Source organism: Nelumbo lutea, chromosome 7 (assembly GCF_056320005.1).
Source record: "Nelumbo lutea isolate HS-2025 chromosome 7, American lotus-T2T, whole genome shotgun sequence".
Taxonomy (NCBI): domain Eukaryota; kingdom Viridiplantae; phylum Streptophyta; class Magnoliopsida; order Proteales; family Nelumbonaceae; genus Nelumbo; species Nelumbo lutea.
Window position 1 is genome coordinate 19332223 of NC_142690.1, and position 12622 is coordinate 19344844.

Here is a 12622-nt window from a genome sequence, read left to right on the forward strand (position 1 = left end):
GGCAAAAAGTGAAGAATCTCAGAGCATTGATACAACACTTTGAGGAGGTATCAAATTTGAGAATAAACCTGGAGAAGAGTTGTGTGGTAGGTGTTAATATGAATGAGGGGATTATTTAGTCTGTGGCAGATTGTTTAGGTTGTTCTGTCTCCACTTGGCCTTTGCAGTACTTAGGTCTCCCTCTAGGGGCTAACTCATAAGAGAGTAGTTTTTGGACCCCAGTGTTGGAAAAGTTTGAGAAAAGATTAACTTCTTGGAAAAAGAACTACATCTCTATAGGGGCTAGAGTGACCCTATTGAGAGCTACCCTAGCTAACCCACCGGTCTATTTTCTCTCCGCTTTCAAGATTCCTAATGGGGAAGCTAAGAAGTTGGAGAGATTAATGAGAAATTTCCTTTGGGAGCCAGGGGAGGAAAAGAAAAACCAGCTAGTTAACTGAGAAATAGTTTGTAGGAGTAAAGAGGAAGGTGTCTTGGGACTAGGAAGGTTAACTCTCAAGAATAAAGCTCTCTTAGGAAAGTGGTTGTGGAGATGGCCTAGAGAAAGGGAGAGGTTGTGGCACGAAGTGATAGCTAATATACATGGTAGACTGGAAAATGGATGGGATGCGGGTGTATTACGTCAAGCTACGTTGGCTTACCCATGGAAAGCAATCCAGAGTATCCTTCCCCAGTTTCTCAACTTTGTCAGGTATGATGTCAATTCCGGTACCTCTGTTTTATTTTGGGAAGACATTTGGGTGTGTAACGTTGCCCTTAAGGACCAATTCCCGTCTCTCTATTCTATTTCCCTTTACAAGGAAAAAGCTATCTCTCATTTTCTCCCATCTCCTATTTCACCCCCCTCCTTAAGTTGGGACTTTGGCCTTTGTAGAGGCTTGAGGGATGATGAACTTAACAGTGTTTCAGATCTGTTGTCCCTTCTTGGCTGTGTCTTTTTGGACCCCCTTAGTTTGGATGTGAGATTATGGTCCCCTCACCCAAAAGGCTACTTCACCTGTGCTTCCTTTTTTAAATCCCTTTGCTCTTCCCAGGGACAGGGGGGTTTTCCAACCAAGGAGATATGGCCTAGACCGGTGTGTTTGTAGAGGAAAAGGTCTTCTTTGTGTTTGTTCCCTAACTGGTATATACTTTACAGGGCTAGTGGTGAGGATATCTTTCACTTGTATCTTGTTCCTTTTCTAGTGCTATTTGGAGTTGGATTTTCTCTTTGTTTGGGTGCAGGTGGAATCTGCTGTCCACAGATTTAAGTCAACTGTTCGATCCTTCCTTTTTTGTGTGCCTACAAAAAAAGGAAAAATAATGTGGAGATGTCTTAGAACAGCCGCCTTGTGGACAATCTGGGAAGAAAGGAAAGCAAGGGTATTTAAGGAGGAGGAAAGAAGCACTCAAGCTGTTGAGGACTGTATCTTAACTAGGGCCATTCATTGGTTAAGAACCATGGACTTATTTCATACATTTTCCTTTGATGATCTTTGGAGAAACTGGATAGCGGTGGATAACAGCCATAAAAGGAAGGACAGGAAATCTGTAGTGTGGATGCCTCCACCTGAAGGATGGGTAAAGCTGAATTTTGATGGAAGCAGCCAAGGAAATCCAGGCCCATTGGGGATAGGAGGGGTGCTGAGAGATAATGAAAGCAAAATATTAGCATTGTTTTCAGGCCCCGTGAGAATAGGAGACTCCAATAGAGCTGAGATGTTAGTGGTGGTACAAGGTATTCAGATTGCAGAACAATTAGGAGTTCAGAACTTGGTAGTTGAAGGGGAATCTGAGATTGTTGTGGGATGGCTGACAGAACCAGCTTCAGCTATGTGGCGACATAGAGATATGTTAAGAAAAGTCAACTGGATCACAAGAAACATGACTGTTACCCTTCTTTGGGTGGTAAGATTAGCAAATTCCTTAGCAGATGGGTTAGCTAAGCAAGGGGCTTCAAGGGAACATTTATTTTGGGCTGCTTTGTAATTTTAGTTCTGGTTAATTCTGGTCAACTCTGTTTTAATTTGATGTAATACTTGTTAGATGAGGTAACAACTCGTGCCTCATCTTGGGTCTCCTATATTGCCTCATATTTCTGATTTAATAAATTATTTTCATTCATCAAAAAAAAAAAAAACATTCTTTTGGTAATTCCTTTGTTGTGGCCTCCTGGATGTTCTTCTGAGCCAAGGACAAAATTCGTAAAGAGAGAAATCAATAAAAGAAAAAAAAGGAAACAGAGAAACATGAAAGTTAGTTGTAACAAGACCTATGTGTAAGAGAGATGCAGCTGACAGTATTAGCTAATAGCTACTCCTTTCTCATTCTCTTCTATTTTGAGGGGATTCAGTTTCCTGTTTACATATTACTGGTTGACTATATTTTCTTTTCCATCATTTTTAATGTATAATATATGTCTCTCTTATGCTAGGTTGTATCATACTTGTATAAGACTGGATTGTCTTTCTTTATTTTTGTATGGAAGGTTCTCCCTCTGTCTTTTCTAACACTAATATGAATACAAATTATACTTTTACCCATCAGAAGGAAAAAATACACACTCTCTAGGTATGACAATAAGATTAGAGCTGCAAGAAAGCATCAAATCATCAATAGGCAAGAGACAAATCTAGGAGGGTATCCTAAAACCATGGAGAACCAAAGAAGAGTTCCATCCATTTTGGGGATTTAGCATGAAAGCATCATTTTTTTCGATAAATCATGAATCTTAACAATGGTCAAAAGTCTTAACTCTTCAGAAATATCTTTTCTAGATATATGACAGCATTTCAATATATTGGACAATGTCTTCCTTTCCTTTTTTGGGATCTAAAATATAAGTGGATGTTAGGTAGAAATTTTGGACAGTTGAGTTGTTTCTTGTGACTTCTTTAGTGTTTAAATGATTTGCAGTCATTTTTCAAATTTATTTAGAGAACCTTGCCACCTAGGGCTGTAACTAGCTAAATTTCAGTGAACGATATTAATTATATTACTATGAATAAAAAAAAGTAAAGTTTACGTTTTTTATAGATCGTACTGTCAAATATTGTCATTTGACTCCAATGGAAATTTGATTTTCATGAAATGGGATCTATGTACCCTTTTTTTCTTGAGTGCAGAGCAAGTTTCCAAGGGCACTTACTCAAGAATGGGCTCCAAAATCATCAGAGGTTCTTAACAGATTCTTAAATTTTTATCATTTTATCAATGTGGATCTCTGTGGTAAAAATTTAAACTTCTGAATATGATTGAGCTTAACTGAATATGACAGGCATCATATATTCACAAACAGTACAAGATGAAAATCTGTACTGGATTGTGGTGGCATACTTCCAATTAATGTGACATATTACAGCTCATGAGGTTGTTAGGAATGATTTGTTGATTTCTTAGAGAAGATTACTTTACTGGAGTATGACAACATATTTTCAATGTATTTGGAGTAGAATCATTTTTGAGGACCCAGGGAGATAAAAGTTTGAATGTAAATACTGAAAGTACATGGTGCTTATTATTGTTCTGTACTGGGGTAGCTTTTTGCTGTTTTTATAGTTTCTTGTATTCAGAAATGATTACCATTTGAAGTGTAGGTAGCATATTTTGCCTCATGAAATTGTGAGAAAAAAAAAGTTCCTTTGAGAAGGTATGCCCTTGGATAGAGTGGAATAGGAGCAGAATACATTCTGCTAGCCCCACTTCTTTGGGATAAGGAAGAGAACATGTTGAGAGATATGACTAAAATGGAACTTTTGGGGGTTCTTTCTTTGGAAAGGTAGCAATATAGCTAGGAAATATGTTATTATAATCTTAGTTTTGACGACTTTTGACATTTTGGTAGGATATGTTGATATGTTCTTGATTTCTTTCTAAGTTTGGGTTATTTCCCATTTGATTAGTTTCTTTTCTTGGAGTAAACTATTTAAACATGGTTTGGGTATGTCAATGAGAACAGTACCTTTGAGTTGTTATATATTATGCACTGTAATTTAGAGAAAACCCTTTCTAATTTCCATGGAGTTTATTATTCTTCTTTGATATTGGTATATAGTTTTCCCATTTTGGAGATTATCTACATTACATTAAATTTCAGGTGGTTTATGTTATTTCAGCTTTCAAATATGACAAACATGTCAGCGGCAATGCCATCACAGTCACATTTGCCACGTATGCAGGTTAGTGTTTGGTATGTTCTAGAAGTTTAAAGGACGTCTGTTGTTCCCCTCCCCACCATATATTTAATGGAACCAATTTTTGTATAAAATACCTTATCATGAGTTCAAGGAAAATCCCATTTATTGCTATTTTTTTTAAATATTAGAAACTTTGAATGAAAAATAATAGTTGGAAAAATTACCATGCAAGGTGATTAGGGCTGATGTGGTGGTTTTGATAAGCAATGATGAACTTTATTGATTATAGTAAAGGAATGTTGGATACAGTATAAGGTATGTATACTTTTTTTGGTAAGAAGGAAAGAAACTACACAAACTGAGGAACAACAGGACCCAATCAATCCCAGAAAGACAGTGAAGATGATCAAGACTGCTATCAGTCTTGGAATTTCAGGTTCGAACAGAAGAGAAAGTGAAGAAGAAAGAGGAGAAAGATTAGTGAGAGAGCAGTAGAACACAGGTTTGAAAGTAAGGACAGATTCTCGATTATCTGCCGCCGCCACTTCAACTTAATATTTATATGTTATGCTAGTTACAGGAAAAGACACATCTGCCCTTGGTGTTTACATCATAACTCTTAACAATATAAAACTGAAAAGTAAATAACAACTTGAATAACAGAACCAGAATAACAGAAAAACATAACAAATAGACTAGGTACATTCTACCCTACGGATAGATGGCCCCACAGCTGTGGGGCCCACATCAGTTTCTCTACACTCCCCCTCAAGTTGGGAGTAAATGTTTATCATTCCCAACTTGGATAGATCCGCTTTTAGCTTCTTTCTTGATACGGCTTTAGTGAGGATATCTGCTAGTTGCATACTGGAAGTGATGTAAGGGAGGCATACTTCTTGAGATGAGACCCTTTCTCGTACAAAATGCCGGTCAACTTCAATGTGTTTGGTTCTGTCATGCTGCATTGGATTATGTGCTATATTAATGGCTGTTTGATTATCACAATACAACATCAGAGGCTTCTCATACTCAATACCCAACTCCTCAAGTTGAGATCTTAGCCATAGGATTTCAGCCACTCCGTTGGCCATGGACCTGTATTCTGCTTCAGCACTAGACTGGGAGACAATACTCTGTTTCTTACTTCTCCAGGAGACAGGTTTCCTCCCACAAGGGCACAATATCCTGAGGTAGACCATCTGTCATCAATACTCCCAGCCCAATCGGCATCCGTATAGACCTCCACCTTCATGTGGTAATTGTTCTTGAACAGTATACCTCTACCTGGGCATCTCTTCAAGTATGCTAGTATTCTTTCTGATGCTAGAAGGTGCGTGGTTCTAGGAGAATGCATGTACTGACTGACAACACTAACTTCATAACTGATATCTGGCCGAGTGAGGCACAGATATAGGAGCTTTCCCACTAACCGCTGGAACATAACTTTGTCTTCAAGCAGCTCTCCACTCTCTGCACTAATCCTGTGGTTCTGTTCAATGGGTGTATCTGCAGGTTTGACACCCAGTTTTCCAGTTTCAGCCAACAGATCTAAAACATATTTCCTCTGTGAGACAAAGATCCCCTGTTTAGATCTAGCAACCTCAATACCCAAAAAATACCGTAGTGGACCCAGATCTTTCACCTCAAACTCTTGATGAAGGAGCTGTTTGAGGGACTCAATCTCATGGCTATCATTTCCTGTTACCACAATATCATCAACATATACTGCAAGTAGTGTCAGTGAAGACTCCACCCTCTTGATAAACAGTGTATGATCTGACTGAGCTAGTCTGAATCTGTCGAACCAAGCTCGAGGTGACTGCTTCAAACCATACAATGCCTTATTGAGCCGACAGACCTTCTTACCTGTCTCTGTATCATAGTATCTAGGAGGCAACTGCATGTAAACCTCTTCCTACAAGTCCCCATTCAGGAAGGCATTTTTAACATCCATTTGGTACAAAGGCCAAGTGTGGCTTGCTGCAAGAGATAATAGAACCCGAATGGTGGTCATCTTGGCTACCGGGGCAAACGTCTCCAAGTAATCTATGCCATAAGTATGAGTGAACCCTTTTGCAACTAGCCGAGCTTTGTACCTCTCAATGGAACCATCTGCATTGTGCTTTACAGTAAATACCCATCTGCATCCAACTGGTTTCTTTCCTTTGGGCAAGTCAACTAGCTCCCAGGTATTATTTTTCAACAGGGCATCCGTTTCAACTTGCATTGCACCTCTTCACTCCGGGACTGATAGGGCCTCTTGCACTGTTCTTGGAATAGGGACATTGGAAATGGAACTAAGGTAGGACCTGTAAGTAGGAGATAGGCGATCATAGGATAAAAAATGGGAAATACAGTGGGCTGTAGATGTGGTACAATGTCGTTTCCCTTTACGGACTGCAATCGGAAGATCAAGGTCATCTGTAGGAGGTGAAATGGCAACAATAGAAGAAGTCTCTTTGGGTCCTGGGACTGTAATGCCTGGACTTGGAGCTGCAGATGAGATTGGAGCTGGCCTGAACTGCTGATGATCGGGATCAACCTGCTTGCACCGCCTGTGATAGACCCTCAACTCTTGATCCCTCTGACCACCCTCACCATTGCAGCTCCCCCTCAACTCCTGATCCCTCTGGCCACCCTCACCATTGCAGCTCCCATCACCCAATGGAATAGGTAAAGGAACTACCCCACTCTCACTGCTCTCCCCCTGAAGACATGGACCTAAACCCCTACTCTCACTGCTCTCCCCCTGAAGGCAAGGACTTAAACCCCTACTCTCACTGCTCTCCCCCTGAGGAGAAACCCGAGGATAATAGGGTGTCTCCTCAAAGAAAGTGACATCCATGGAGACGAACTTCCTCCTTAAGACAGGATCATAGCAGCAATACCCCTTTTGAGTTCGTGCATAACCAAGGAAAATGCATTTGGAGGCCTTGGGTTCAAACTTGGAGTGATGGGGTCCGAGAAGCTGAACAAAGTAGGTACAACCGAATGTCTTAAGGGGAATAGAAAACAACTCCTCATGTGGGTATAGAAGGGAAAAAGGAGATCGCGAATCAAGAACCCGGGAAGGAATCCGATTAATAAGATATACCGCAGTGAGGATAGCATCACCCTAGAATTGAGTAGGGACATTGGAGGTAAACATAAGACTTCTAGCCACCTCCAAGATGTGCCTATTCTTCCTTTTCTGCAACCCCATTCTGCTGAGGTGTATGAGGGCAAGAGCTCTGATGGATAACCCCATGAGTAAGAAGGTAAGATGCCAATGACTTAGCAAAGTACTCCTTTGCATTATCAGATCTAAGAACTTTAATCTTGGCATCAAACTGGGTTAGGATCATTTGGTGAAAGTTTTGGGTCAGGGTGGGAACCTCATCTCGTGAACGCATAAGATAAATCCAAGAAAACCGGGTATGATCATCAACAAATAACAAAAAATATCTGTACCCACCCATAGAAGGAATGTGATATGGCCCCCAAACATCCGTATGCACAAGATCAAAAGGACGATTACTCCTTTTATTACTCAATGAATAAGAGTTTCTACAATGTTTAGCAAACTCACAGCTTTCACATTGCAACTGGGACAACTCAACAGACTCAAACAAAGTAGGAAATAGACTCTTTAAGGACCGAAAAGACAAATGACCCAATCGGTTTTGCCAAAGCATAACCGAACTCACACTCTGGGAAACAAGTGACCTCTTACCCACTGACTCTTCCCGACGAGAACTCTCCCCGAGCAAATAGATCCCATTCGTCTCATGGCCAGTCGCAATCACCTTCTTCGTCTCCAGGTCCTGAAAAACACACCGGTCAGGGAAGAAAGTTACTGAGCAGTTCATGTGTTTGGTAATACTACTGACTGAAAGGAGGTTAGTATCAAACTTAGAAACATGTAAGACAGAAGACAAAGAGATCGTATCTGATAACTTAATGTCCCCCTTCCTAGAAATAGGAACCAGGGAGCCATCAGCAATAGATACTCTATCCCTACCAGATGACAAATGGTAAGAGGTAAACAGTGAAGGCAAGCTAGTCATGTGGTCGGATGCACCTGAATCTATTACCCAACAATGTTCAGTAGTACTTGGAGCTGAGGCATGGTAGGCTGAAGCTAGAGTACCTGAATTTACGGTTGTAATCTGACCACCCATCTCAGAAACACTACCATAACTAATGCTCCCAAAGCTGCCTTCTGCCTGATTTTTAAACTCCATCTCAGTCAAGTTTTAAAACAGCACTTGGACTACCAATCACAACCAAAAACAGTATAGGCCTGATCTGTATTCACAGTGTATGTGCACAACTGGGATAACTCTGATCTGAAATCAACTAACAAACACAACAGTGGCTGTCCGTAGAGCTCTAACCCCTTTAAGAGAGTTTGAAAATCCCAAAATACTCTGAAAAACAGCTTAGAAGAAGGTCTGATTTGCCTTTGCAGAATTAGGGTTTTAATCAGTCTTTAAAGTGATCAATTCAATTGCACATTCTAATCAGTACTGTATAGATAGACTTGCAGTAGGGTTAATATGAAACCCTAGAATCTGATCAATGCCAACAATAAACTTGAGGACAGCTCTAGGTAGATCACAGGGTTCAGTCCAGCACTAGGGCTTGCCGCAAGATCACTTTCAAACTCTAGTGCAGAAAGAAACAAGGCTGAGACAGTTCGGTGTAAACCAGTAGGGTTTTAATCACAGCAGAACAGTAGGGTTTGCTGTAAAACCCTAGTGAATCGAAGTGTAAAACAGTAGAGTTTTAATTACAGCAGAACAGTAGGGTTTGCTGTAAAACCCTAGTGAATCGAAGAGATGAAAACCTAGAATGGTTCAGCCTTCCTCTCTAGATAGGTCCAGCCTATCTTTTCTTAGAAAAGTAAATGACTTACAAGAAGAGAATTGTTCGCTGCCTTCTAGGGTTACCCGAACCCTAGTCTTCTCTGCCTGACCACCAATACTCTGCAACCATAACAAAACTTCCAACAGCTGCTAGCACTTCTGGCGATCTCCAAGAATCAGTCTGTGAACTCCACCTTTTCAGCTTCTAGTCTTAGGAGATTCTCATGTGGTCAGCTGGTATTAGACTCACATAAGAAACCCTAACTTGGCTCTAATACCATGAAGATGATCAAGACTGCTATTAGTCTTGGAATTTCAGGTTCGAACAGAAGAGAAAGTGAAGAAGAAAGAGGAGAAAGATTAGTGAGAGAGCAGTAGAACACAGGTTTGAAAGGAAGGACAGATTCTCGATTATCTGCCGCCGCCACTTCAACTTAATATTTATATGTTATGCTAGTTACAGGAAAGGACACATCTGCCCTTGGTGTTTACATCATAACACTTAACAATATAAAACTGAAAAGTAAATAACAACTTGAATAACAGAACCAGAATAACAGAAAAACATAACAAATAGACTAGGTACATTCTACCCTACGGATAGAGTGGCCCCACATCTGTGGGGCCCACATCAGTTTCTCTACAGACAGGAACATCAAAGCATTGGGATGGGGGGGGGGGGGGGAGGACCCATCCCACCAACAGAAAAACCCATATAGCCTTCCTTGCCAACCAGTTGGCAGCCCTATTAGCCTCTCTAAACTTATGTGAAAATTTGAATCTCAACCCTATAAGGTATGTATACTTGTTAGACTAGCTTTGCTACCTAACCCCGATAGCTATTAAACAGTCAATAACTCCCCAGTACAATTGTTCCCTGTTAATCCCTTGTCTAGGCATCTAGCAAGTGAGTCATCCAGACCATTTATTTTTCTATAAATCCAGTTCTATGCCACTACTAGGTCCCTTGTAAGCTGCTTGGTTTTGCATTCGCCCAAAGTATGCCAATGCTACGAATATAGGATGCTCTACCTTGGTGGATGTTTTGAATTGGCATTTGTATACTTAGAAGACATATAGGGGGTCATTTAGGGAAGCTCCCTAATTCTTTAGCTTTAGATTGACCATGTAGCTGTTCATGTGGCCCAAATTGTTGTGATGGTAACAGAGATTAAAACTACTTCCATTTTTCTGCCTACACTTTAACTGTCAACTAAGAGCTTCCACCAACTTTGGAAGAAAACCAGTTAACCTGCATGGTGCCAACTGGCTGGTTGGTTAGGTCTCCTGCTGGTTGTAGCAGAGACTTGGGTTCGCATCCCAGCTGCACCTGGGTTGTGGGGGTTAATGGGTTTGGGGGATGGGCTACCCTCGTTGTGTAGCCCCTTGGAGCAAAAAAAAAAAATTAAAAAAGTAAAATAAAAAAGAAAAAAAAACCAGTTAACCTAAAAGCTTCAAGATAAGGTTACATAGTCTTATGTTATCAAACAGGAAAAAAAACTGACTTTGGGCCTTCCACGGTGCCAAATTATGTCCCAGGGTGCAATACTTGACCTGATTATTGTTGACCATGTTGTAGGACATAGTTGTCAAGGCACCTAGGCAATTCTAGGTGACAGTGGATTGCCTAGTCACCTAGGTGTTGCCTAGGCAATAGAATTTTACAAAGAAAAATAAAACTAAATTCTAGGTTAGTTCGTTAACTTTACATGCCAATTAGCATGCATATAAATTGAGAAAAAATGATATTTTCTAATAATATTAAGCTGTATATTAAAATTTATGAAAATATTGTGTATCTAAAAGACTAACATTTTAGATACACAATGTTTTCATAAATGTTAAATCAATTATCATTTTATTTATCAACAAAATAAAATGATAATTGATTTAAAAGACTATCACTTTATTTATAAAAAAAGAGACTAACATTTTAAATAAATTAATTTCAATATTTCAAACACAACGTTGTGTCATTGCAAGTATTTAATAGAGCAACTGCATGTTAAAAATTATCATTAGCAACTGAAGAAGGTTATACTTACTAATAGAAATGTTTTAGAGTGAGAGTAATGGAAAGGGAAAAAGAATTAGGGGCGAAATCCTTTTTCTAGTTAACATAAGAGGGAGAGTGTTAAAAAAACCACATCTTTCTTAATTCTTTTCCTCTTAAATTAACACATATATTAATAAGATTTAGTCTGGAATAATTTACAATAAGGTAGTGCTTTGTGATTTTTGTTGCCTGGGTGGGTGCCCAGCCAAGGCCTTGATAATCATGTTTTAGGTGTCGTTGAAATTTGAAAATCTCATTAAGACTCAAGTATGCATGCTTTATCCATGTGGGTTCACCATAAAGGGTATTGGTGTGTTTCCCAAAATGAGAAATCAGGATGAAGCTTCAATCAGGGCTTGCATCTTGCTGTTGATTGAAGTCTTAAATTTTTTTCTTTATGGCATCATATCTTGACATTAATGGGTTGAATAAGATATGCATACTGCATATATTCTTTTTCAATAGCATGTTAAGTATAGATTTGATTTAGATTATTACAATGATACTGTTTTGTTATAACTTGATTTATATTTGACAATATATTTTCTGCATTCAGTTTGGTTTAGCTGGTGCCCATCAGCGGAATCCTGCTTCTCAAATGATGAGTGATCCAAGTATGTATTAATTATAATTTTCTCTAGGCCTATATTTATTAAGTTTTTCATGAGTCTAAAGATGGTGAAAGATAGCACAGACTTCCTTTCTTATGATTTATTGGTTCTTTCGAATGGGAGGGCCACCTGATCTAGGTGATTCAATGTCTACAATTAGAGCGGAGTCTGAATCTCAACTTGTGATAATCCATTGCAGTGTTTAACATGGGTACAACCAATCCTAGTATGATGCCAATGCAACAGCAGCAGCAGCATGGTGTACAAGGTGGGTTTGGAAACATTCCAGCAAATGCTCAGAATCTGCAACCTAATATGGTAGCTCTTCAGAATGCTGCAGCAAACCCTAATTTCCAACAGAGACAACAAGGTCAACAGTAACCTCAACAGCTTGTTTCCCTTCGACGTTTGATATGTTGGCCGTTGCTTGACTACTTGGCAAGCACATATGCAACAGCAGTGGCTGATTCCTGTCTCAACTGGTAGAGCACAGGGTGCAATTTTGGAATTTATCATGGTGAATGGGTTTGTAGTCAGTTGACGTGAGGTTATCTTTTTTACTAAAACATGCCTAATCAGCTAATCGTTGTTTAGATTTTTTAGAGCTAAGGTCGATTTCGTTGTAAATTTTTTCTTTTTTTAATGTTTTGCTCAATTACCATCTCTTGTTCCACTGTATCCTTAAAAAGTTATACCCTTTGTGTATCGTTACAAAGTTATTTTTGGCATAATTACAAAGAAATGATATAAATGTTCCTTTGCTAGAAAAAGGCTGAGCATTTGATGCATTACATATTTTTTCCCCTTTTGCTCCATTCGTTTCACCGTAGAAGAAACAGTATTTTTCAACCCGAAATGGATCAGTTACATCTTTGCCTTTTAAATATTAACCTTTTCTTATCAAACCCATTTTACATGGAAACAAATGCAGCTTATGGTGCATGGTACTAGCGATTTTTCTGGGTTTGCCGTACCCACTTCCTCTCATTATTT

General features: G+C 39.4%; 1 protein-coding gene across 3 annotated transcripts in view; it reads left to right on the forward strand.

Annotated features, from left to right (window-relative positions):
- Positions 1-12399, forward strand: part of MED8 (mediator subunit 8) — a 49052-nt gene extending 36653 nt beyond the window's left edge. For 2 of the 3 annotated variants that reach the window (XM_088955619.1, XM_088955621.1), the window contains 4 exons: positions 3105-3155; positions 4095-4157; positions 11575-11632; positions 11829-12399. In XM_088955619.1, the coding sequence (XP_088811745.1) occupies positions 3105-3155; positions 4095-4157; positions 11575-11632; positions 11829-12010 (354 nt within the window). In that variant the 3' untranslated portion in view covers positions 12011-12399. The remainder of the gene's footprint in view (positions 1-3104; positions 3156-4094; positions 4158-11574; positions 11633-11828) is intronic. The other variant, XM_088955620.1, reaches the window with a different exon arrangement.
- Positions 12400-12622: the final 223 nt, after the last annotated feature.